Source organism: Heptranchias perlo, chromosome 2, assembly GCF_035084215.1.
Source record: "Heptranchias perlo isolate sHepPer1 chromosome 2, sHepPer1.hap1, whole genome shotgun sequence".
NCBI classification, from domain to species: Eukaryota; Metazoa; Chordata; class Chondrichthyes; order Hexanchiformes; family Hexanchidae; genus Heptranchias; species Heptranchias perlo.
In genome coordinates, this window is record NC_090326.1 from 43,602,785 (window position 1) to 43,630,070 (window position 27,286).

General features: G+C 46.1%; 1 protein-coding gene and 1 long non-coding RNA gene across 2 annotated transcripts in view; both read left to right on the top strand.

Moving 5' to 3' along the window:
• Positions 1–17,848, top strand: part of LOC137333476 (uncharacterized) — a 39,852-nt gene extending 22,004 nt beyond the window's left edge. Inside the window, exon 2 of the long non-coding RNA XR_010965899.1 lies at positions 15,384–17,848. This is a non-coding gene — a long non-coding RNA (uncharacterized lncRNA). The remainder of the gene's footprint in view (positions 1–15,383) is intronic.
• A 1,612-nt stretch (positions 17,849–19,460) lies between these two features.
• Positions 19,461–24,987, top strand: LOC137338348 (eukaryotic translation initiation factor 1b). The gene is made up of 4 exons (XM_068001809.1): positions 19,461–19,633; positions 20,775–20,938; positions 22,051–22,152; positions 23,701–24,987. Exons 1-4 carry the CDS (start codon positions 19,603–19,605, stop codon positions 23,743–23,745), a joined length of 342 nt encoding a protein of 113 aa, XP_067857910.1. The 5' UTR covers positions 19,461–19,602; the 3' UTR covers positions 23,746–24,987.
• Positions 24,988–27,286: the final 2,299 nt, after the last annotated feature.

Genomic DNA, 27,286 nt, shown 5'->3' on the forward strand with positions numbered 1-27,286 from the left:
CTTTAAAAAAATATTGTTTGCACTTTATTTCTGGGAAGTCGATCTGGCCGCCAAAGAGAAGGTCCTGCAGTAGGGTTGCAAAAATCTTTCCAAGTATCTTTCCATGCCCCATTCCACCCACCCACCCCCACCCCCATAGCAAACCAGGTATGGCTTTCCCCTTCCCCCCAGATATTCTGCTATTCCTGGCTGCAATGGAAGATGAAAGATTTGAACAGAATTCAGAAGCCTTACCCAGGAGCAATGTGTCAAGAGGCTTTACTTCCTTAAAGAGGCAACCCCGGAGCACTGCGACAAAAACACATGGACCTACACTTCACCTCCCAAACTCCGACAACCCTCCCCGGGGCAATAAAGGAAATAATAGCCATCATTTCTTCTTGCTTCAGGCTTGGTTCTGGCTGACTGTGAATGTACCACATTCAGATGCCCAATAGTGCATCTGTATTTTGTTTACTAGAGCTGTTGAACTCGTTAATCTTCCCATTGATGCTGACTCACAGCAGGGAAGGGCTTTCCCAGGTTGCAGGCGGCGATAGACAGGACCCACATTGCCATTCCAACCTCCTTTGTTGATGCAGCTTCGTACATGAACTACAAAATGAAGTTCCAATCATCCTTGCTTTTCCTTTATTATTCTGAACCATTGCAGTTTGGTCCTTGGTTAAAGCCTGGTAGAGGCCAGTTTCAGTGGAAAATTATCTACGTGTGCAAACATGCTTTAAATATACACTTGATAGTACTGTCAATGTCTGAAAAACATTAGCTGCTTTTGTATTGGTACTGTTTTAATTCGTATTCTGGGCTATCAGTATGTAGGAGCCTACACACAACGTTTATGCTGTTAAATCCAGCTCCCTGACTCCATTCTTTTGTGGATCTAAGTATCCGCTGCCAGGATAAACAAACTAGACTCGACAGTGTAAATGCAGCTCACACATGCCAGTCTCCTGGAATCTGAATTAAATCAGCAACAATATAAAATCAGTCATCAAGAGTAACATTTGTGGCCACTCAATGTAACACAGATGGGAAACCCATTGAAAGATTTGGAGCTGTGTTTATTTTTAAGAGTTGCATATATTTCTAAACCAAAAACAAGTGATCTAACAGGAGATGTGTCTTGCATGATTCATTTGTGCAACCGCCGCCAGCAGGGCAAGGGATTCTGATAGTGTGGTCCTAAAATGTATTTTGCAAGCTGAGCTGCTTGGTAAAGGACCAATGTTGGACGCTAAGTATAGCTTTATATATTATTAACATTCGACTCTATCCTTTAATGTAAGTACGTGTAATAAAAAGCTTTACTGATATCTGCAACGTCTAATTGTACCAGGATTAATCTTTGCGGTTGAGTGATCAGCTCAAAGACTCGGCTTCTATTTATATCTGTCCGAGATATTTCTGGACCAGTCAATATCAGTGACAGATCAGTTGGGTCTCAGCGCCGCAATGCAAACTGACTGCAGCAATGCTAAAAAATAAGGCAACCCCTCGTCCTGCAGCATTTAACAATAGTACTGCTGTAGTGGTTTTCACAAAAAATGAATACGCTTACACCAAAAGTTGCATCATTTGACTGACGGCAGCACCACCTCCCCCAGATCTATTGTACTAGGAAGGGTGCCAAAGCACGTAATATGTCCTCGCTTTTCCCGTTATAGAAAAGCTTGGAATGACACGGGAGCCAAACCCGCCCCCTGGCCACGTATCTGCATTTTCTGCTCATTGATGGACAGTTCGCTTCTCAGAGTTCACCTTTCAAAAAGGAGGACGGGCAGCAGAAGTAAAGACACGGGTTTTTATAATGCTGCTCGCCCAGTGCTGCAGTGCCCGCACCCCTGCAGTCCAGAATTTGGCTACGTTTAATTACACCGCTGTGCTGCATATACGCAAATCTGTTATTATCACCAATAGCAAGTGGGACGACAATACTCTCCAAACCCTTTGGAATCTGTAATTTGATCCAGTCTGTTGTAGAGTAATTCAAGTTCTCTGCAATGTGTAATTTGATCCAACCATTTTCAGGCAGGCTACAGAGTTCAGAGAAGGCACAGCACCAATACCACTGATTTCAGAGAACTTACAACGCTGACACTACTGAGTTCAGAGAACACGCAGCACTAACACTGCCAAGTTCAGAGAACACGCAGCACTAACACTGCCGAGTTCAGAGAACACGCAGCACTAACACTGTCGAGTTCAGAGAACACGCAGCACTAACACTGCCGAGTTCAGAGAACACGCAGCACTAACACTGCCGAGTTCAGAGAACACGCAGCACTAACACTGTCGAGTTCAGAGAACACGCAGCACTAACACTGCCGAGTTCAGAGAACACGCAGCACTAACACTGCCGAGTTCAGAGAACGCACGGCACTGACACTACCGAGTTCAGAGAACACGCAGCACTAACACTGCCGAGTTCAGAGAACACGCAGCACTAACACTGCCGAGTTCAGAGAACGCACGGCACTGACACTACCGAATTCAGAGAACACGCAGCACTAACACTGCCGGGTTCAGAGAACGCACAGCACTGACACTACCGAGTTCAGAGAACACGCAGCACTAACACTGTCGAGTTCAGAGAACGCACGGCACTGACACTACCGAGTTCAGAGAACGCACAGCACCGACACTGCCGAGTTCAGAGAACACACAGAGAATGCACAGCACTGACACTGCCGAGTTCAGAGAACACATGGCACTGACACTACCGAGTTCAGAGAACGCACAGAGAACGCACGGCACTGACACTGCCGAGTTCAGAGAACACATGGCACTGACACTACCGAGTTCAGAGAACACGCAGCACTAACACTGTCGAGTTCAGAGAACGCACGGCACTGACACTACCGAGTTCAGAGAATGCACAGCACCGACACTGCCGAGTTCAGAGAACACGCAGCACTAACACTGCCGAGTTCAGAGAACGCACAGCACTGACACTGCCGAGTTCAGAGAACACGCAGCGCTAACACTGCCGAGTTCAGAGAACGCACGGCACTGACACTGCCGAGTTCAGAGAACACGCAGCACTAACACTGCCGAGTTCAGAGAACGCACGGCACTGACACTACCGAGTTCAGAGAACACGCAGCGCTAACACTGCCGAGTTCAGAGAACGCACGGCACTGACACTGCCGAGTTCAGAGAACACGCAGCACTAACACTGCCGAGTTCAGAGAACGCACGGCACTGACACTACCGAGTTCAGAGAACATGCAGCACTAACACTGTCGAGTTCAGAGAACGCACGGCACTGACACTACCGAGTTCAGAGAACGCACAGCACCGACACTGCCGAGTTCAGAGAACACACAGAGAACGCACGGCACTGACACTGCCGAGTTCAGAGAACACATGGCACTGACACTACCGAGTTCAGAGAACACGCAGCACTAACACTGCCGAGTTCAGAGAACGCACGGCACTGACACTACCGAGTTCAGAGAACGCACAGCACTGACACTGCCGAGTTCAGAGAACGCACTGACACTGCCGAGTTCAGAGAATGCACTGACACTGCCGAGTTCAGAGAACGCACGGCACTGACACTACCGAGTTCAGAGAACACACAGCACTGACACTACCGAGTTCAGAGAACGCACAGCACTGACACTACCGAGTTCAGAGAACACGCAGCGCTAACATTGCCGATTTCAGAGAACGCACGGCACTGACACTACCGAGTTCAGAGAACGCACAGCACCGACACTGCCGAGTTCAGAGAACACACAGAGAACGCACGGCACTGACACTGCCGAGTTCAGAGAACACATGGCACTGACACTACCGAGTTCAGAGAACGCACAGAGAACGCACGGCACTGACACTGCCGAGTTCAGAGAATGCACTGACACTGCCGAGTTCAGAGAATGCACTGACACTGCCGAGTTCAGAGAATGCACTGACACTGCCGAGTTCAGAGAATGCACTGACACTGCCGAGTTCAGAGAATGCACAGCACTGACACTGCTGAGTTCAGAGAATGCACAGCACTAACACTGCCGAGTTCAGAGAACACACGGCACTGACACTACCGAGTTCAGAGAACGCACAGCACTGACACTGCTGAGTTCAGAGAACGCACGGCACTAACACTGCCGAGTTCAGAGAACACACGGCACTGACACTACCGAGTTCAGAGAACGCACAGCACTGACACTGCCGAGTTCAGAGAACACACAGAGAACGCACGGCACTGACACTGCCGAGTTCAGAGAATGCACTGACACTGCCGAGTTCAGAGAATGCACAGCACTGACACTGCCGAGTTCAGAGAATGCACAGCACTGACACTGCCGAGTTCAGAGAATGCACTGACACTGCCGAGTTCAGAGAATGCACAGCACTGACACTGCCGAGTTCAGAGAATGCACAGCACTGACACTGCCGAGTTCAGAGAATGCACAGCACTGACACTGCCGAGTTCAGAGAATGCACTGACACTGCCGAGTTCAGAGAATGCACAGCACTGACACTGCCGAGTTCAGAGAACGCACAGCACTAACACTGCCGAGTTCAGAGAATGCACAGCACTAACACTGCCGAGTTCAGAGAACGCACAGCACTGACACTGCCGAGTTCAGAGAACGCACAGCACTGACACTGCCGAGTTCAGAGAACGCACAGCACTGACACTGCCGAGTTCAGAGAACGCACAGCACTGACACTGCCGGGTTCAGAGAACGCACAGCACTGACACTACCGAGTTCAGAGAACACGCAGCACTGACACTGCCGAGTTCAGAGAACGCACAGCACTGACACTGCCGAGTTCAGAGAACGCACAGCACTGACACTGCCGAGTTCAGAGAATGCACAGCACTAACACTGCCGAGTTCAGAGAACGCACAGCACTAACACTGCCGAGTTCAGAGAACGCATTGTACATTCGTAACTGTTTTTGGAGGTCTCCTATACTTGAATACTAGGACCAGGGGACATTGCCTAACATTTAGAGCCAGGACGTGCAGGAAATGCTTCTACACGCAGAGGGTGGGAGACGTTTAGAACGCTCTTCTGCAGACGGCAGTTGATGCTAGCTTACTTGCGAAATTTAAATCTGAGATTGATAGATTTCTGTGAACCAAGGGTATTAAAGGATATGGGGCTAAGGCGGGTATGTGGAGTTAGGTTATGGGTCCACCATGATCTCATAGAATGGTGGAACAGGCTCGAGGGGCAACCCCACTATTCCAATTGAACAGCGACACTGCGTCCGACGATGTTACTTGCCCTACATGCGCCGGGCTTTCCGAGAAATCAACTTGCTGCCGTTCATGCTCAAGAGCGTGATCCAGGTCTCACGGGGTGGGGGGGGGGGAAGAGTGGGGTGAGAGGAGAAGTTGATCCATCTCCCCGTCTGAACCACGTTCTACCCCTCTTCCCCCCTCCCCCCCCAGACCCGAATCATGTACTCCCCCCATCCCCCGGCTTATTCTTCTCCCCCGCCTGTTCCTGCTCCCTCCCCGCTCCCCCCACCCCCAGGGTTCCCAAACCTTGGGCTGGAGTCTACCAGAATGGGCGATTGGTCTCCCGAGTGCTGCTGCTGGTGACCCGGGAGAAATGGTCCTAGTATGCGTGGTTTGCGCATGCGCAGTACCCTGGCTACCAAATCGTGTTGTCTGGGCCCTGCTGGTCATCCTGCTATTCGGAAACACTGCTTCATTGTAGGTTGTGAGGAGAGCAGCACCCGGGCCAATGAAAATCGCCTGGAATCTCTGTGATCCTGAAAGAGCAACACAAACTGAGGGAGAGAGAGAGAAACACAAACTGTGGGAGGGAGAGAGAGAGAAACACAAACTGTGGGAGGGAGACAGAGAGAAACACAAACTGTGGGAGGGAGAGAGAGATAAACACAAACTGTGGGAGGGAGAGAGAGAGAGAAACACAAACTGTGGGAGGGAGAGAGAGAGAAACACAAACTGTGGGAGGGAGAGAGAGAGAGAGAAACACAAACTGTGGGAAGGAGAGAGAGAGAGAGAAACACAAACTGAGGGAGGGAGAGAGAGAGAGAAACACAAACTGAGGGAGAGAGAGAGAAACACAAACTGAGGGAGAGAGAGAGAAACACAAACTGAGGGAGAGAGAGAGAAACACAAACTGTGGGAAGGAGGGAGAGAGAAACACAAACTGTGGGAGGGAGGGAGAGAGAGAGAAACACAAACTGTCGGAGGGAGAGAGAGAGAAACACAAACTGATGGAGGGAGAGAGAAACACAAACTGAGGGAGGGAGGGAGAGAGAGAGAAACACAAACTGTGGGAAGGAGGGAGAGAGAGAGAAACACAAACTGAGGGAGGGAGAGAGAGAGAGAGAAACACAAACTGAGGGAGGGAGAGAGAGATAAACACAAACTGTGGGAGGGAGAGAGAGAGAGAAACACAAACTGAGGGAGGGAGAGAGAGAGAGAAACACAAACTGAGGGAGAGAGAGAGAAACACAAACTGAGGGAGAGAGAGACAAACACAAACTGAGGGAGGGAGGGAGAGAGAGAGAAACACAAACTGTGGGAGGGAGGGAGAGAGAGAGAAACACAAACTGAGGGAGAGAGAGAGAAACACAAACTGTGGGAGGGAGAGAGAAACACAAACTGAGGGAGAGAGAGAGAAACACAAACTGTGGGAGGGAGGGAGAGAGAGAGAAACACAAACTGTGGGAAGGAGGGAGAGAGAGAGAAACACAAACTGAGGGAGGGAGAGAGAGATAAACACAAACTGTGGGAGGGAGAGAGAGAGAGAAACACAAACTGATGGAGGGAGAGAGAAACACAAACTGAGGGAGGGAGGGAGAGAGAGAGAAACACAAACTGTGGGAGGGAGAGAGAGAGAGAGAAACACAAACTGAGGGAGGGAGAGAGAGATAAACACAAACTGTGGGAGGGAGAGAGAGAGAGAAACACAAACTGAGGGAGGGAGAGAGAGAGAGAAACACAAACTGAGGGAGAGAGAGAGAAACACAAACTGAGGGAGAGAGAGAGACAAACACAAACTGAGGGAGGGAGGGAGAGAGAGAGAAACACAAACTGAGGGAGAGAGAGAGAAACACAAACTGTGGGAGGGAGGGAGAGAGAAACACAAACTGTGGGAGGGAGGGAGAGAGAGAGAAACACAAACTGTGGGAGGGAGGGAGAGAGAGAGAAACACAAACTGAGGGAAGGAGGGAGAGAGAGAGAAACACAAACTGAGGGAGGGAGAGAGAGAGAGAAACACAAACTGAGGGAGGGAGAGAGAGAGAGAAACACAAACTGAGGGAGGGAGGGAGAGAGAGAAACACAAACTGATGGAGGGAGAGAGAGAGAGAAACACAAACTGAGGGAGAGAGAGAGAAACACAAACTGAGGGAGGGAGAGAGAGAGAGAAACACAAACTGAGGGAGAGAGAGAGAGAAACACAAACTGTGGGAGGGAGGGAGAGAGAGAGAAACACAAACTGATGGAGGGAGAGAGAGAGCGAAACACAAACTGAGGGAGAGAGAGAGAAACACAAACTGAGGGAGAGAGGGAGAGAGAGAGAGAAACACAAACTGTGGGAGAGAGAGAGAAACACAAACTGAGGGAGAGAGAGAGAAACACAAACTGTGGGAGGGAGAGAGAGAGAAACACAAACTGTGGGAGGGAGAGAGAGAGAAACACAAACTGAGGGAGAGAGAGAGAGAGAAACACAAACTGTGGGAGGGAGAGAGAGAGAAACACAAACTGTCGGAGGGAGAGAGAGAGAAACACAAACTGTGGCAGGGTGGGAGAGAGAGAGAAACACAAACTGTGGCAGGGTGGGAGAGAGAGAGAAACACAAACTGTGGCAGGGTGGGAGAGAGAGAGAAACACAAACTGTGGGAGGGAGAGAGAGAGAAATACAAACTGAGGGAGGGAGGGAGAGAGAGAGAAACACAAACTGTGGGAGGGAGGGAGAGAGAGAGAAACACAAACTGAGGGAGGGAGGGAGAGAGAGAGAAACACAAACTGTGGGAGGGAGGGAGAGAGAAACACAAACTGATGGAGGGAGGGAGAGAGAGAGAAACACAAACTGTGGGAGGGAGGGAGAGAGAGAGAAACACAAACTGTGGGAGGGAGAGAGAGAGAAACACAAACTGAGGGAGGGAGGGAGAGAGAGAAATACAAACTGAGGGAGAGAAAGAGAGAGAAGCACAAACTGTGGGAGAGAGAGAGAGAGGAGAAACACAAACTGTGGGAGGGAGGGAGAGAGAGAAACACAAACTGAGGGAGGGAGAGAGAGAGAGAAACACAAACTGAGGGAGGGAGAGAGCAACTGCTGAGACATGGGAAGGAAGGAGTTAAGTTGAAAATGAGCAAATAGTTGGAACATATGATAATGTGTGCGTGATTAAATTAGCAGAAGACAAAAGGCCCTGATCACCTCAGCAATTGATTAAATTAGCAGCTTGAAAACTCATTTACCACAGGCCCAAACTGGGAGCAGCTGAGACTGCTGAGGGTAGCACAAACAGAAAAGAGGATGATGCACTGTACAAGGCAATGCACAAATTTTTAACCAATCACAGAGTTAAGGGAAATAAGTGGGATATTTGAACGTATCAAAGCTATGGTATTGTCTGAAGAGCTCGTGCCTAGGCTTGACAGTATCCTGCTTATCGCACTGTAACATTGAAATAAAGGCAAGACAAGAAACAAGGACCGAGTCTGCCTATCATTTTATCCGACAGATTTAATTTGATTTAACTTCATTCAACTTCATTGGCGAGCCAGCCACGGACTGCACTTGGACAAAAGCTCAAAACCGGGAGATGGTCGAGACTGGACTGAAGTGAAGTCTGAATCAGCGGACCTGACTGCAGGCAGGGACAGGTTCCAGAGGTAGACTTCTTCCAACCCATCAACCAACCCACAGACAGACGACCAACAAGGCGCAGCAGTAAACCATGTATATTTGTGTGTATAATCCAGGAGTGGTGACGAAGTAGTTATTATTTAGAAAGTTGTATAGTACTATAAAGTGACAGTGGTGGGGAAACCATTGTATCAGTTGACCAGACCTCAGCCCCTATAGGTACCACGAAAAGGGGAGGTTGTTGTAAAAAGGAGACTGATCACCTCCAAATAAGCCGAATCCAAGAAGGAAAGGGCAACGACATCAGGATGACTGACAAAAATGTGGACAGGGTAGAGATGGAGAATAGTGATGGCTGGATGCAAAATGGACCAAAAAAACATTGTAGGGACAGTCTATTTGATAATGACAAAATGTGAGGATAGAAATATAAAAGAGAAAAAGGAAAAAATTGTACAGGCGAACTGTGTAATGGCTATGATGCAAATTGCTGTAAGTTTAAACGATCGATATGCCAAATGTAAAAAACAGTGTAGTAAGCAGGCTGAACAGAATAAGCAACAAAAGGATGAACCAGAGAGCCTGAACAATGCGTTAGGAGCTGTCCAAGCAGAAAGGAAATTAGCAGCCACCCAAAAGCTGGAGATGCGCCAGGAAATGACCCAGTTGAGGATCCAACTACATAACTTGATGGAAGCATTGATTAAAACACGGGGGAAATTGGATGACATTAAAATAACCTATCGAGAGTTGTGGGATGCATCCCAGGAAAATAAGGATAGAGAAGTAGTGAGGAGATGGAGGGAGGAAAGAAGGGCCAGGAAAAGCGAGCAAGAAAACAATAAAAAAAACTGCAAATACGTGTAGCGTCACTAACACTTGGGAAAGAGGAGGTAGAATCAGAAACAGAGGAGAATGATAGTGATGTCCCTGGATAGGTCCCGGGAGCACAGCACAAGGCGAGGAGGCATGGTTGGGAGACCGAGGAGGATGAGGGTGCCTCACCCCTGTCAAGCGCAACTAGTACACCAGGCAACATGGCCAGGAGGACTTGGTCTCGGATTGGACGTGATGGGGAGGAGAGTGTGAATCTAGCACCGATCACAACTGAATGGGTCTGGATGGGAGGAAACACGGATACGGTGGGACAGACCATTTACCAGTATGAGGTCTGACAGGTCAATAGAGACCTGACCCTCACAGAGCTATGTGCACTTAGAGAACAGATACCCCACCCAAGTGCTAAATAAAGTACGGTCGCTGCAGCAGACCCATGCCCTGTCGGACAAAAATGCTTGTCGATTGATCCAAACCACATTACCCCCAAGTATGATATTAGCGGATGACTTCTCCACCGGACCAGGCTTCCCAGCTCATGATGCCTGACAGCGCTGGTGCGTGAAGCAGTTGGGTATCGGGTAGTGGCAGATATGGGAAAGATGCTAGACCACAAACCATGGGACGAGCACCCGACTCAGTACCTGAGGACTTTTTTGGATGCGTACAATCAGAATCGGGGACAGAACCAACGTGCAGAGCTCCATGAGAACGATTCCACGCTTTAGGGCTTGATGATCAACAAGTATAAAAAAGTTGTTAACCCAGCATGTGAGCACATGCTCCGCCAATATGCCACGGAATTGACCACAACACAACCCCGACCAAGGATAGGAGAGGACATTAAGGCCTCCCTCTTGGCATGGTATGAGTCCAAACAGGACCTGGAACCTCAAACGGCCCAGAAAAGAACGACGGCTGTTGTGACCAACATTTGCCTGAGGAAGGAGAAAATCTCCGAAAGCTTGTGAATTTAAAATAAAATTGCTGGACTATAACTTGGTGTTGTAAAATTGTTTACAATTGTCAACCCCAGTCCATCACCGGCATCTCCACATCGTGACCAATGAGGGCACACGGGGAAAAGTCTGTTATAATTGTGGGAACCAAGGGCATTTTTCAAAAGAATGCAACCAGCAGAATGTCTGTGACAACTGTGGCAAGTCAGGACATGTAAGAGAACAGTGCTGGATGAAAGGGGGAGGAGTGTATGGCCAGGGACCAAAGCAGAAAGGGAAATCTGAACCCTTGCCCCACCTCTCCCGGACGAGCAAAACCTATACCTTGATGCTATTAGGATGCTCCAGAGTATGGTGGAGAAAGGGTGGGGGGGTACTGCTGTAAGGACGGTAACCAAAACCCCTCTAAAAAGGGATGAGGGGGTCCAGGCTCTATTGCCGCCATAAGTCGGCTCAACTTTGACAGCGAAGGTAGACCATGTGTCCCAGTCTTGGTAAGAGGCCGCCAAGATGACTTTTTAGTGGACACAGGAACCGCCTGTTCGATCACTGTCTCGATCGGGCTTTACTCCGACCAGACGGTCAATGCCATTTGGCAGAACGTCTTGTCGCCTGAACTGACCAACAGGCACCAGGATGTAGCCTGGATGGTGGTGAGAAAGGCCCTCCCAGTGCAGTCCTTCCTACACGCATGGAATCTCAGTGCCACCGTGAGCTGCCCTTGAGGCTATGGCGAGGAAGAGACCGTCGTCCACCTCGTGATGGACTGCCCCTTTGCGCAGAGGGTGTGGGGAGAGATGCATTGTTATCTGTCCAGGTTCATCCCCAACAGGTCGTTAACATAGGACGCTGTGCTCTACGGGCTGTTCGCCGGGGTGCATACCGAGACAGATATCACCTGCGGCTGGACGACCATCATCTCGGTAAAGGAGGCCCTTTGGTCTGCCCGAAACCTGCTGGTCTTCCAGCTGAAGGAGCTGTACACGACCGAATGTTTCCGACTGGCACGCTTCAAGGTCCAGGAGTACATACTGCGGGACGCACTGAAGCAAGGTGTGGCCTACGCAAAGGCTCTATGGGGAAAGGCCACTGTGTAAGGCCACCCCACCCTGTATTGTACAGAATGTAGTAGAAAATATGTGTTGTATTTTAAAATTGTAACAATGAGATCATAGTGTATACGATCTGCACTGTATTGCCTTGAAATGCTGTGCTGCATTTTGTGCCCTCTATTTGAACTGTGTAGACCATGTGTATCTTTAAATTTTATAATATAAAGTATATTTTGAAATATTAAAAAATAAAGAAAAGATCACTCACCATATAAACCTTCTGCCTAGTGGGAGGCACCTCCAACTTAGGGGGGGTAGGAGGAAACTGCGTCTCAGCTGAGGGAACTGTTCCCTTCCAGCTGAAAATTGGAGATGTGGAATTTGAGTTGCCATTATGCATGGCTTCCACACATAAGGGGTCAATTCTAGGATCAAATGGGATTAGAAAGGGGAGAATTAATTATTGATGTTGATTAAATATTGATATGATTTGACAGGGACCCGACCCACCCCACGATACACAAGTGCCGACCATGATCCATGATGCCCATTCAGTACATATCGTTAAGCGGATAGGGAGCTATGACGTGCACCAGCTGTTGCACACATCTGACCAATGTCTTGCGGACATTCTCTGAAAACACCAGAAGGTTTGGGCACAGCGTAAGCGTGACTGTGGAAAGGTGACAAATATAGTGGTGGCAGTAAACGGTGATGCGTCTCACGAAAGAATGTACCCATTTGGCCAGTAAGGAAGCCAGATGGCTCTTGGAGGCTGACTATTGATTATCATCAGTTAAATAAATATACCCCGCCCGCAGCCCCACTTGTACCCAGCCACCCTGACATGATGTCCAAATTATGGGGCATGGTCACAGTGTATTCGACCTTGGATATCTCGAATGGATTCTGGAGTGTTCCAGTGCATCCGGATAGCCAATATAAATTTGCGTTCACATTTGAGGAACAGCAATACACATGGATAGGTCTACCCAAGGATTTCACAATTCACCCACATTGTTCCATCAGTACATGGCGGGCGTGCTGCAGTCCTGTTCGGAACCTAATTCAATATGTGGATGATCTATTATTCCAGTTGAAGTCGATACAGGAGCATTACCTCCTCTTGGAGGAGGTTCTGAGTCTCTTAGAGGGGGCAGGATTTAAGATCAATCCAATGAAAGCTGTGCTTGCGGGGAAAACAGTCACTTTTCTGCGGGTAAAGATTGAGGAGTGAGGGAGGGAAAACAACTGACCCGGCCAAAGTCCGATTGGTAGCAGAACTACCAAGACCGCTCACGATTACTGCCTTGCGGTTGTTCCTCAGCATTGTAGGCTTCTGTAGGGAATTTATAGAAGGATTTAATGAAATAGCGGCTCCGTCATGCCACTATTTACAGGGCAACCCCATGAAGGAGGACACTCTGAAAGATTGGGACCTGGAATCCCATCAGGTGTTTGAGGACCTTAAAAAGGCACTAACGAGGGCCCCGGCCTCACACAGTCCCGACCCTCCAAAGCTGCAGTGTTAGAACAGTACATATCCCCGGTGGTAATCGGAAGGTACATGGGAAATATATTCCAGTGGAATATTTTTCACGCACCCCCGCCCCGGTAGAGATTTATGACCAATGTACTAAGCAAATTGTGGGAGTCCACTGGATAGTGAAACACACCAAGTATTTAGTGGAATTTAACCGAATAATCCCCCATACACCACATACCCTAGTGGCATTATTGGTAAAGGGACAAGTAAAGGGGGTGTCACCAGCACGGTGGGGAAGGTTGATTGCGGAACTGGGTAATAAGAATATTACAGTTCAACATTCCCACACCTACTAATTGGCTTCCATGTTACAATATGAGGGAGAACCATGTACATGCAAAGTGGAGGAAACCATATCAAATGGCCCTATAAGGGCTACCCCAGTGATGGGCTCCATGAGCTTGTATATAGATAGCCCACGCTTCTATGGCCAAGGGCAATATCATACAGGAGCGGCATGTTGGATCCCACAGGACGGTCGGCAAGTCCTTATCAAGTGCCCACCCCAGCACTCTGCCCAAAGGCCGAAGTTATTGCGGGTGTCCTGAGTTGCAAACACCAACAGGGAAGGTTACTATCTATTCGGATAGTTCTTTGGTCTGTAATTCTATAACCGAGTATCTACCAATTTGGCAAAAATGAGGATTCTGCATTGCAAAGGATAAACCACTCGTGTACCATCCAGAATTGCAGATGATTTGGGATATAACGTGGGAGCGACCGGTGCAAATTGCTATTTGTAAAGTGAAGGCGCACCAGAAGGGGGCGCTAGCACAGATGGGGAGGGGGTCACAACAATTTATCTGACCAATTGGCTAGAGAGGCCGCTTTGGTTGGAGATTTGGAGGTGGCCGCAACCAAAAGTACTCCGATGGTATTTGACGTGAAGGCCTGCCAGGACACAGACCACGACATTGTAATGGCCAAGCATGCCATCCAGCAGGGTAATGACCTTCCACCTTCCTTTGCACCAAGCAAAGATTCACTTGTCCTACATGGAGAGGTCTGTATTGTGAGAATGACCAACACCTGACGTGGGTCACACCCTGTGTTTGAGGAAAGAATTGATATTGTATCTGCATCAAATTAGAGGACATGCCTCTGCATCACGGATCATGGAGATGTTGCACAGTTGATATTGGTGGCCTAAAATACACCCGGATGTGCAACATCGCTTAAACCTGTGTCTCATCTGTGCCCAGATGAACCCGGCCCCTGCAAAGCGAAAGGTCCCAATGGGAACCTCCCACTTAAACAACGGTGCTTGGGAAACATTGCCGATTGATTATACCTACCATTGCCCACAGCCAGAGGCCAGTAAAGGTACATCTTGGTGGTTATCGATTTGTTCACCAGATGGATAGAGGCTTTCCCAGCCCAGAAAAATGATGCAGCCACCACGGCTAAGATTCCGTGGGAACAAAATTTTACCCAATGGGGTTTTCCAAAGGGAATAGAGAGTGATAACAGATCACATTTCATGGTGGATATGATGACACATCTCTGCCGCTTGGTTGGAGTGGAACAACATTTCCACATCTCTAACCACCCAGAGTCCAGTGGGATGGTCGAGCAGTTCAACCGCATGCTGAAAGCAGGACTTAAAAAAGCTATTATGAAAGGATCGGACGATTTGTTCAAGACTAGTATGGACTGGGTCACCGCCTTACCAGATGTCCTGATGGTTATCAGAGCTACACCCGTCAGCTCAACTGGCCATAGCCCGTTTGAACTTATGACAGGGAGATAGGTGCAGATCTCCTACTCAATGGGAGTGCCAATCCCTATCACCACCTGCCAGACACATGACCAGGTCCTTCAGAATTTACATCAGACACTTGAGTCCACACTTCTACAGGTAGCGGAAAACACGGGCGTGGCTCACCTTAATACCTCCAAGGACAACCACCCCATCCGACGATCCATCTATTCAATAGGTGACCAAGCCATGATCAAAAATTTTTTTACAAAGGGGGGCATGGGAGGCTAACTGGGAAGATCCATATGAGATTATGGATAAATTGGGAGAAACCATTCTGAAATTGGCAATTCAAAAACGGGGAAAGAAAACACAATATACATGGTATCATGGTGACCAATATAAGCCCTACAAAAAGGGCCTGGAAAAGGAAAACGAATAAGAACAAATATAACATTTGGTCTTCATGTATTACAGGTAGACCATGAAGAGGCTCATTCTATTGATGAACCAGCTCTGGCCACCGCCATGAGCTCAATGCCCCAACCAGACCTTTGTAAAGTGGAAAAATACAATGGAAATGGGAAAGTGGTCAAGGGTACCCCAATAGTGGAAGAAGGCTTTGCAGCCCAATTAAAAAGTACTTGTTATACAACTGGCAATGACAAAGCATAGAATGGTTTAGACTGGGTGATAAACCGCCAATGAAACACCCCCTCGGAATTCTGGAAGTCTCATACACTGGCGATTTGGAAACCTTCAGAGGAGAGACTAATGACATCATTTTAATGCAGACATTTGGCAACAGAACGTGAAAAAGAGTAAAAAGGGGATACTCTGCAAAACTACGGGAAGAGGTCGAAAAGGGGGCAACTTCATGACTCTGGACATGAAGGAAGAAAACGAGACTACGAGAGAAGGAAAGGAAGAAGGTAAAGAAAAGAATGACTGCCCAAAATTAGAGGACAACCCGAGTAAAAATGGACTGGAAGTGATTGAATGGGGGACTGTACTGTATAATGATGTGCATTTCGAAATTTACCGGTTGTGCTAAATATGAATTTAAATATACCTGGGGAATTATGTGAAAGGAATTATTCACATATTATAGATAAGATGACAGGAGAATTAGTGAAGGGACTACTAGTAAAAAATGAGGAAACTAGACCTGAGGAAAAGAGTGAGAAGATACATAAAAGGAGGAAGCGAGATCATGCAGAATGGCTAGGGATAGGAGCTACAACAGGGCTCGCTGAGGGGTAAATCGGATAGACATAGAAAGCATGTGGGAGCATGATGAGGTGATGAGAGGACAATTAAAGGGATTATTGGTAAACATGAACCAACAAGAAGGGGACAATCTTAGGGAACACCAGAACACTATTGTCCACTGAAGAATTGGTGAAGAATATTGGGGGATCCAAGACACAATAAATGAATTAATACAGGTGAATAATGAAGCTAATAAAAAACAGAATCTCACTAGAGGTATCATGTGCAGCCTGTACGCAGCATTTGTGATGAATGTGGTCCAGAAAGGCCTGGACAACATAGGGGGCAACCGCATCAAATGGGGAGGCATTCTTGGCCCCCTGAATAGAGGGCAAAAAAAATATAATCCCAATGGTACTGACTTTGACCCTACTGGAGAAGAACGGAAGCCAATCCTGGAAGGTGTACCAGGTAGAATCGATCGGAGAAACTGAGGATTCAGGAATTGGGCCAGTACATAAGCAATACGAGTATCTGCGACATCTGATAAAGAACGAAGGTACATGGAAAGCACCAGGCATGGAGTACTGTACCCTGAAAGGGAAGACCTGGATCTGCTGGCGTGATGTAGTGAGACAACACACCATTCCGGCGAGTGGATTCACGTTAGATGATGAATCACCAAACTGCAAGATGAATTTAGAACTATGGGAGAAAGGAAGAACGAACACAGCATAGAAAGGTAAAGGAAAATATTGTGTAACAACCACGGCAGCTAGCATGATGGTGGGAACAACCAAATGCCCTGTCACACAGACAACGTTTTTCATGCGGCCAGTGGGAGGAAATATAAAAATAGGAGGCAAGACCCTAGTTCCTGTCCACCATCACAATGCGACAAACTTGCAAATAACGATGCCACTGGAAGACAAAGCTATTCGGGCAATCCCACACATCGAGCATTACAGACCTCCGTTGTCACTTAGTCTGAAATCCATAATCCACAGAACTAGAACCTCTCAGAAACATATTGTGCACATGTTACAAGATAATAAGAAGATTGAGGCAGGGATTAAGGAGTTGGGAAATCATGAATGGTGGGAGATCACCACCAGTGTAGAACTACATCCTTGGGCAAGGCTGTTCCAGATGGGGCTAGTAGTTGCTCAGCTAGTAGTGTTAGTAACATTGGTGATAGCCCTATGCATAGTAAGGAAAAAGATCAAAGAGGTAGAAAGAATGGGGAAGGAGGAAAGAATAACAAGAGCAGTAAAGCAAGCTTGGCGGAAGAGGGAGGAGAATATATTGTGAGGGGGGACAAGAAAAAAAGTAAGGAATGTTGAGACACGGAAAGGAAGGAGTTGAAAATGAGCAGAAAGAACAATTGGGACATATGATAATGTGTGCATGATTAAATTAGCAGAAGACAAATGCCCTGATCACCTCAGCAATTGATTAAATTAAAACTCATTTACCACAGGCTGAAACTGGGAGCGGCTGAAACTGCCGAGGGTAGCACAAACAGGAAAGAGGATAATGCACCATACAAGGCATTGCACAAACTTATAACCAATCACGGAGTTAAGGGAAATAAGCAGGAGATTTGAATGTATAAAAAGGGATGATTCGATTAAAGCTATGGTACTGTCTGAAGAGCTCATGCCTAGGCTTGACAGTATCCTGCTTATCGCACTGTAACATTGAAATAAAGGCAAGACAAGAAACAAGGACCAAGTCTGCCTATCATTTTACCCGACTGATTTAGCTTCAGCAACATAAACTGGAGGAGGGAGCGAGAAACACAAATTGGGGAGGGAGGGACAGATAGAGCAACACAAACTAGGGGAGGGAGAGATCGAGAGTTCATGTTGGCCTGTGATGTGCGCTGTTGTATAATGTGTTTTATTACAGGAGTCAGGCAGTGGTGCTGTTCCCTGAGGACTGAGCCTCACCTCCCTGAAGCTGGTCTTCAGCGTTGGGGTGTGGGAGTCAGTGAGTTGAATCAGGTTTGAAAAGGTCATTTTTAATTTAAACATAACTTATCCTTAAATCCTGCTATTCTTTTGTGTTCTTTCTTTGATTTATGAATTATGTTACTCATCTCACTATAAAACTATGTCAAATATTTTATTCGGGCCTAGGTGATACTAAGACACTCAACGAAGAAAAATACAACATTTGCAAACAGTGAGCAAATGTCATGTGATTAAGCATTACAGCAGTGTCACATGATAATATCACATGATCAAATCTCCAGTAATACGTCAAACCACAATTGGCAACCCCCCCCCCCCCCACTCTCCTCATCAAAAACACAGCTGCTGCAATTCTTTTTCTTTTTTTAAAATCAAAACCAAACAATAAACAAAGTCAAATAATAATTTTATTAAAATAAAACAGAAAATGCTGGAGAAGCTCAGCAAGTCAGGTAGCATCTGGAGGAAGAAACTGAGTTAACATTTCCGGTCGAAGACTTTTCGTCAGAACTGGAAGATGTTAAGAGGTTAAGATGTTAATTTTATTATATTGATCAAGGATGCACTCCAGCCCCTGCGGTGCCCACTGGTCGCGGAAAGCCTCAAGCGTATCAGCAGACACCGCTCGCTCCTTCTCCAGGGCCACGTGGGCGCAGAGAATGCCGCAGAAGAGAGGCAGACAGTCGGAGCAACCGACCACGGGCCGCGTCTAGCCTGGACCTGCAGATGGCCATTTTGGACGGGCCCAGGCGCTGACCCACGAGGACATCCTCTGACTCGCCTGCCTCCCCCAACCACCGGGTGACCAAAGATCAGGAGCTTGGGACTGAAGTCCAACCAGGGCTTAAGCAGCAGCCCTCTCAGATAACAGGGGCTGTAACCTCACACAACAACCCATAAATACGTGAGACACGGACTCATCCAGGCCGCACAAATTGCAGACGGCCTGGGAGTCCGTGAAATGGTTTAAAAGCCTGTTTGTTGGGACCGCTCCAGGCCACACACTCTCCTCCCCCCAAATCCCCCCAATGGGAGGCTGCTCTACTTTTCGGGTTCACGGGCCGCGCTCGGCAGTGAACGCCAGACGGTGACTCGCAATGCGCATGCGCGTCAAGATGCACGTCCTGCGCATGCGCGTCAGCGTAAATCGACGTTCTCACGCCTCGGCACTGGTCGCAGCGCCAGCGTTTCCCAAACCTGATAGTCGAGCGGCCCAGCCCCGCCCCCACCCAGCGAACTACAGATCCCAGCAGGCAACGCGGACCCCCCCCCCCCAACACAGTGAACTACAGATCCCAGCGGGCAACGCGGCCCGGGAACGACGTCACAGCGCCCGCCCCGGGGTGGGGGTAAATTGGGGAGCGGCAGCCATTTTGTGCTTAATTGCGTGGACAGGGTTTGTAGCGCTGGTCGGTCGGTACCGCAGAGATAGATTGATAACCTCGAACGAGTCTGCATCTAAGGGCGACACGCTTTTCGTTCTCGACAAGTCTTTCTACTAATATCGCATGTCCACTATTCAGAACCTCCAATCTTTTGGTGAGTTGTCGGTTTCGTGTGGAGACGCAACGAACGATCCTTCGGTCCGGTTCGGTCCTGTCCCTTCGGTTATTTCTCCCCCTCCCCCCCGCGAATAACGGTTCGGCTCGGCTCGGCGCGGAGCGGCTCCTTCCCGGCGCAGGCCGCAGTTTCCGTTACCGGTAGAAGCGTTCGCCCGGTACTGTTCTTTAATGTATAACGTTTTTCAAAAAATTAGACTTTGAATTGTGTTTTTTTTTAATCTCCCGCGACCTTTGTTCGGTGACGGGCGGTAAAATGGCGGCGGTTGTGGCGCCACTGTTGCAGAGGAGAGAGAGAGAGAGAGACGGGGGAGGAGGCGGCAGCGGCGACAGGCTCCGCGTAGGGTGTGAGGCCGCTTCTCTGGCAGCGCCCGGGTTCAAGGAGGGAGGGGGGGGGGGGAGGGGAGAGAGAGAAGAGCTGAAGAGTCCTATTGCCGTTTCACCTACACCACCACCCGCTATAAATCCTCCCCGGGGTGGTGGTGTCTCCCCGGGGTGCTGTCGATAGCAGTGCCGCTGTCACATGTCGAGATATCTCCGGATGTTACGGACGGACCCGTGCACCGGCCGAGCCCGATTGCACCCGCCGCCATTTTATCCACGGCTCGTTGATTTGATTTGCTTTTTCCGACGGCGCAGCTCAGCCCCGGGCTGGTGCCTCTCTTCAACCCCCCCCCCCCCCACCAAAAAAAAACCCACAAAATTATGGTGCAACTCGAAGGTTTCTGAGCAACAAACTTGCTTGTTCCCCCTTTCAGTAACGACGAAGGTGATGGGCTAGTCCATCAAACTCGCCTCTAGAAAGTGTCCAGTCATGAAATCGAAGGCCTAAGCTGTCAAATACAAGGATACACTTAACTGGCCCTGTTCCCTCCCCCGCCCCAGTTTCACTGCATCTGATCATTGTAGTGTGGATACTGTAGACACATCAGTACTTTTTGGCTGTCGCCACCATATAAACGATTGCCCCAAGTGTCTGGTTGATGCTGGTCCAGTTCCAGCATCAACCAGACACTTGGGGCAATCGTAGATTTATTTGGAAGGGAAGAATGCTGTAACTCGCACCACCCTTTGCGTCTGCATTGTTATCCCTTTTTGAAAATTAATTTAACTTGTTGCAGACCCCTTTGCTGATGCAACTAAGGGCGACGACCGACTCCCGGCAGGGACTGAAGATTACATCCATATAAGAATTCAACAACGTAACGGCAGGAAGACACTGACCACAGTCCAAGGCATCGCAGATGATTATGATAAAAAGAAACTTGTGAAAGCCTTTAAAAAGGTATCTTTGCTACACTCGTAGAATATTGCAAATATTTGGTATGTGGATTAGGTATGCAGTTACATATAAAGAATTGTTGCTGTTTCCATTCCATAGATGAAAACAGTAATGCAGATAAATTAGCATCTGGTCCGTGAAGGTCCTTGGTTTAAATACGTATTTGATTTATTTTACTTTTCCTAATTCTTGCAAGACAACTTTAAACTAGTTTTTAAATGACTCTCTTGACCTATAAGACTTCGCAGTCTATACTCTTCTCCAATTGATAAGGGTTTGGTTGTCTTGAATTTGTTCTTGAAATGGTTTTGCAGACTTGATACATAAATGAGAATGAAAAATCATTTAAGGTATATTTTTGTGGGAATACTGCTTTGGGATCCTTAAAACTTATGGGGCTAGCATGAGTGAGCCATTTCCAAATTATACTGGCTGCATCCATTTTGCACCTGTTTTTTTGGAAAAAGCTGAAAGGCCATATGCAAACTTTGCATCATCCTGACTTGTCAGGTAAGTGTTAATGCTCTTAACTAGGCTGGTATCAATGGGTGGCTCTGTAGGCTACAGTTGTAATACTGAAGATAATGTGGCACTGCTTTGAGTTTTTGCTATATGGTATTGCACTGACTTTATGGCTGTGGTTGTATACGAGCTTTTATGTGCCAGTTTATCTGGGGAATGAGAATTTCTAATAGGTGGTATGAGTGCAAATAATGGAAATGCTGCTTTTATCTGGAAAGAGATTAACCACTTTCTTTAACCTGGTTCCAGTGGGGTTCAGTTATCAAAGTATTCAAGCTAAATTAGACATTTGTAAAGTTGTCACTGGTATAATTGGTAGCCCTGGCCCAACTCTTGAGTACTGTTGGGATTAGAGGTACCTGAATGCATATCTTAAACTGGAGTGTTAGGGAAGTTTTTAAACCATGAAAGTTTAAGTAAATGCATATTTGGCAATTTGGTGCCTTTTGCCTGGAAAGAGGAAAAATGTCCTATTTTCATTTGCAGTATTGAACATTTTGCGATTTGAATCACTTCATAAGTTGGAACAGTTGCCTGTTTAGTTTACCACCTTGAAAGAAATTTCTGCACTACTGATCTTTTTTTCTCTGCAGAAATTTGCCTGCAATGGTACTGTGATAGAACATCCTGAATACGGTGAGGTAATCCAGCTTCAAGGTGACCAGCGGAAGAATATCTGCCAATTTCTTATGGAGGTGAGATAAAAGTTCAGTCTGCTTTATTCCCATAGAAGCGAGATCTGTCTAAAGCTACTGATATGGCATTGCACCAACAACTTTATGGACTGGTGTTACCCTGCTGGGCCACTGAAATTGATGTGATTGCTTTTTCTTAGAGAAAAAATTATCTTGGCGTATGGGAGGTGTGTTCCCAAGAAGCTGCTACAAGTACATGGATACTATTAGTATGCCATGTTGTGTCTTATTAGCTGACATTGATTAAATTCAGAGGGACTGGATTCTTAAAATGCATAATGGGCAGCATCCAATTTCTTTGATGTTTGATATTTGCTTTAACTGAGTACTTGATGTATTTGGAATGATAGGTAGGGTTCTTGTCCACAACTTCTATGTGCAGTAAGCAGCCCATCCTAGATTTTTATTTTATAAACATAAAGGGAAAGGTTTCATTTTCAAAGTGATAGAACAGTTTTGTTTTGAGATTTGTGTATGCAAATTTTAAATAGCATGAACAGTTTGGTGCAAACATTTAAAACTCCTGATAAGTGACTTTTAACTTGCTTTGGATTAGATCTGCACTGCCAGTATGAGGCAGTGAATCCAGGAGAAATGGACAATTTGAAGATGTACTTATGTAGTGAAATGGTGGGGTTCAGACATGAAGCTGAAGAGGGGGCTTTTGAGTGGGTAAAGATGTAGCAAGCCAGATGGGTCTTTGAAGAGAATTTGAGACTGGAAGATTCTGTCACTAATGGAGGGAGGGGATATATGTAGGTCAGAATCTGAGTGAAGGTTGCAGATATCTTTTTCAAGAGCTTTTCTCTTTCTCCCCCCCCCCCCCCCCCCCCCCCCCCAAAAAAAAAGCCCAAACATTAAGCAGTTCTATAGAAGAAAATCATCGAAACAGAATTTTGACATAGTAACGACATAGTAAGCATTGATTGCAAACCAACTGAGTGCTAGTCTGGCCATTGTAAGCCATGCTATAGGTTGGGAAATTTCATAGTCAGGGTTGTGCCTATTTTGAGGTCCTGTTCCTTGCTATTTTACATTAGGGCATGCTCTCCATTGGTAATAGCACCAGAATGCTCTGACTAGTAGTGAGGAAACCTGATCTGTGGATCTCCATGCTGGGAGAGATTTGTTCTTATTCTATTGTCTACAAAGTACTTGTGAATTAAAGAAAAAGTACTTCCTCCTTCTCAGAGTTTTCCCCTTTAGAAAGGAATTGCATTATTAATTGAATCCTGGGACAGTGTCTTGCGTGCAGATGATTGGTGACACGCTGTTGGTGCTTGCTATTGCTCAGAATGTCCATTGCCTTGCTGTGGACAAATTTGTGAAACAAATCTTAATTAAAATTTGCTGGTAGATTTTGTACACTAGTTAAATTGTCAATGGTATTATAAATTTTTGTTTTAACAAACAATTACCGAAAGTAGCTTTTCCTCTTTGCATATGTGTCCCTAAAAAATCATTCCTGTTGTAGGGTTCTTTGAGCCTACCTGTACAACAATCTTTGATTTTTTTTTTTTCCCCCTCCCCCCATTTATTTGCTCACAGATTGGCATCGTGAAGGAGGAGCAGTTAAAGGTCCACGGCTTCTAAAGGATGTGTTGATCAACTCCTGAAATTTCCTGTTCTGCGGCTGGTTCTTTTTATATTTGTTAGATATATATATATATATTATGCAGGAAATGAATTACTGCAGTGAATGGACTTCCCATGTGATTGGATCTTCAGAATTTAACTCCGATATGCATGACTACAGAAGAAGTGTGCTATTTAGGCTAGTAACTCATAAAAAAACCGCTATAAGATGGTAATGAAATGACAAGACATATGTATATTTAGCACATTTCCAATGGAAATGTTTTAGTGCTAATCGTTCTACTTAAATTTTCCTGATTTTGAAGTTTTTTGTTGTATTAAAACCATGTATGTTGTATAAGGCAATTAACAATAAACCAGCTATGTATTCTGAAGAAGGCAGCTTGTCAATCTGAATTGAGTGAGCAGTGGTTGGAAGTCTGCATTGCGTTTTGTTATCTTGTCCTCAGTTTTTTCATTTCAACGTGCTAGTTTATTGTTGGGCCCATAAATTTAAGAACTTCATAATTTGGATTTTAACCACCTTTTCATAAACTCTAGCTACACTTCTACTGTAGTCACTCGTGACCCCATTTCAGACTTGTGGCATGTTCCCTCCTGTTTAACTTTCTGAAGTTAATTCAGTCACAACAGCTGAATACTGTATTTTGAGCACATTCGTTGATGTGTATTGTTGCTTGTATTATGTTGGGGCCTAATAATTGAATCCACCAAGTGAAAACTTCAGAATAGTAACCTGCTGCATGAGGATGCAGTTGATTTTCTCCTATTTGGGATCCCCCTGCACCACATACTTTACCCAGTTAAGAGCATAGGCTGGAGAGATTTCTGCCAATGCAACTTATTAATCTTTTTAAATGTATATGTGCAATTTGGAAATAGATAAGACAATGTGCATTTTTGAAGTTAAATAACTTGTACTGTAATTGAGAATTTTGCATGCTGAGCCACATTGCTTGGCATTTTGCTTTACAGAAATTCTAATATCTTGCAGGTTGACCAAATGAGTGTGGTTCCTTTTAAAGGGAAATCTTTAGACTTGACAAATTTTGTAATACATGCATCTCGGGTTGCATCTTGAGTATATTTTGATTATCAGGAACCTCAGTTCAATTCTAGCTTGCTGTACATTTTATGATCTATTTTTGCTTTTGAAAATCTGAAGTATTATAAAGACTGCCAAAATATTTACCTGTACTGAACCAAACCATAAAGGAACAGAGCTCCATTAAATGTAAACCCCACATGTCTTGAGAGTTATTAATTAACTGCCTATGCTGGAATCAAAGCACAAAAGAACATGAACCTATTATTCATCCATTGTAATTTTTATCGTATGGTAGACGGTATAGTATTGATATCCTTTGAGGTCATAGAATGATGCAGCAAAGAGGCCATTCATCCCAGCGTGCCTGTGCTGGCTTTTTGAAAGAGCTATCCAATTGGTCCTGCCCTTTCCCCATTGCCCTGCAAATTTTTCCCCTTCAAGTATTTATCCAATTCCATTTTGAAAGTTGCTATTAAATCTGCTTCCACCACCCTTTCAGGCAGTGCATTCCAGATCATAACTTGCTGTGTTTAATAATAAAAAAAAGTTTCTCCTCGCCTCTGGTTCTTCTGCCAATTACCTTAAATCTGTCGTCTTGTAACCGACCCTTCTGCCACTGGAAACATTTTCTCCTTACTATCAAAACTCATGATTTTTACTGTCTCTTAAAGCTGCTCTTATGCTGTAAGGAGAACAACCCCAGCTTCTCTAGTCTCTATGTAACTGAAGTCCTGCATCCCTGGTCCCATTCTAGTAAATCTTTGCACCCTCTCCAAGGCCTTGACATTCTCATTGTGGTGCCAGAATTGGATACAATACTCCAGCTGAGGCCTAACCTGTGCTTTATAAAAGGTTTAGCATAACATCTTTGCATTTGTACTCCATGACTGTTCATAAAGCCAAGGATCCTGTATGCTTTTTGAATTTAAAGAGATGAATTTAAAACTTTAAATTGTCTGTGTTACAGGGTCAGCTAACTTGAGCTACATATTATTCCTGTAATGGTGACTAATTCATCCTCCACATAGCAAGCTCAATCCATTTCCCAATGAAATAAATTGTGGGACTTTGATTCCTTTCAGGGCCTTTGCTTGTATATTAAAATTTCCAATTGTTGCATGCAAGAAACAAGACTTTTTTTGGTGAGACGATCCAGAAGATTTGAATATTTTTAGATTGGTTATTGTATTTTTGATATTTACATATTGAGTGGGTGCCAGGAGCTGTTGGATAACTCTTGTAAGTGACATTCTTTGTACGTGAACCTAGACAGCAAGTCCCTATTTGACTGGATTGCCCTGACAGCCAGCCTGATGGTTATAAAAACATAGGAAATAGGAGCAGGAGTATATGTGGACTTGTCAGAAGAGCTTGCTAAAGAGATGTATGGGAACTATGGCTTTTTTTCCATTTCCTCATGAGGTTAGTTGTAGTATTCCTTTCTCTGCTGCAGATCAATTCACTCATTTATGGCCCAGGTATTAAACTGACAATGCTCTGGTATCTGGTGGGTCAGTACTATACCAACAAATGTTGAAGCACAATCTCCCCAAGGAGCTTTATGTTATCAATTTTCCCCCCATTTTTGCAAGCAGTAATTATCAGGCTGTGAAGTGCTCCCAGTAGTTGATTCCCCCAATGTTATGAAGAGGATAACTGATAGGGCAGAGGCTAGGAGAGTGAGGTGTCATGGAAGGTATCTAAGCTGTCCTATAGATGCCTACTCAACCAGGTTTTCTTGACCTTAAATGTCATACTGTCACATTGCACATACATATTTAGAAAGCTAAATACTTAGCTATTGACTTGTACTTTGTCAGGTGTCCCTTGAGCATATAAGATTGAGGGGTGATCTGATAGAGGTGTTTAAAATGTTAGAAGGATTCAGTAGGATCGATAGAGGAAAAACTATTTCCTCTGGGGAGAATCAAGAATTAGGGGACATCATCTTATAAGTGCTAGGCCATTCAGGAGTGAAATCAGGAAGCATTTTTTCACAGTGGAAATCAAGAACACTTCCCCAGACATCTTGAGTGCTAGGCCAATTAGAGCTTTGAGATTGATAGATTTTTGATCAACAGAGGGATCTAAAGGAATGGTGGGTAAATGGAGCAGCGATAAAGATCAGCCATGATCTAATTAAATGGTGGAGTACGATCCAGATGCATATATTAGAAGGCTGCACTCCCCCAGGGGGTGCTTGGGGAAGTCATACCAGCTGCTGGCAGAACACTTGCAGCCCATCTCAACAAGAACACAGTATCAATGGTTGTAATCGGGTCCTCCCAGGCTGCCTCAGGTGATCTGTCAATTAACTATGCCCCACTGTATAAAGGTTAGAAATGTTCTGTTCGGGTAGATGTCTCAATTCATTGCATTCTCAATAGACCCTACAAACCAGAGAGTTAGTGATTAAATTCTGCAAGCTAGCAGGGTTCCCTCAGGTGCAGGGTGCCATTGATTGTATTCGTATAACATTGAAGGCCCTGC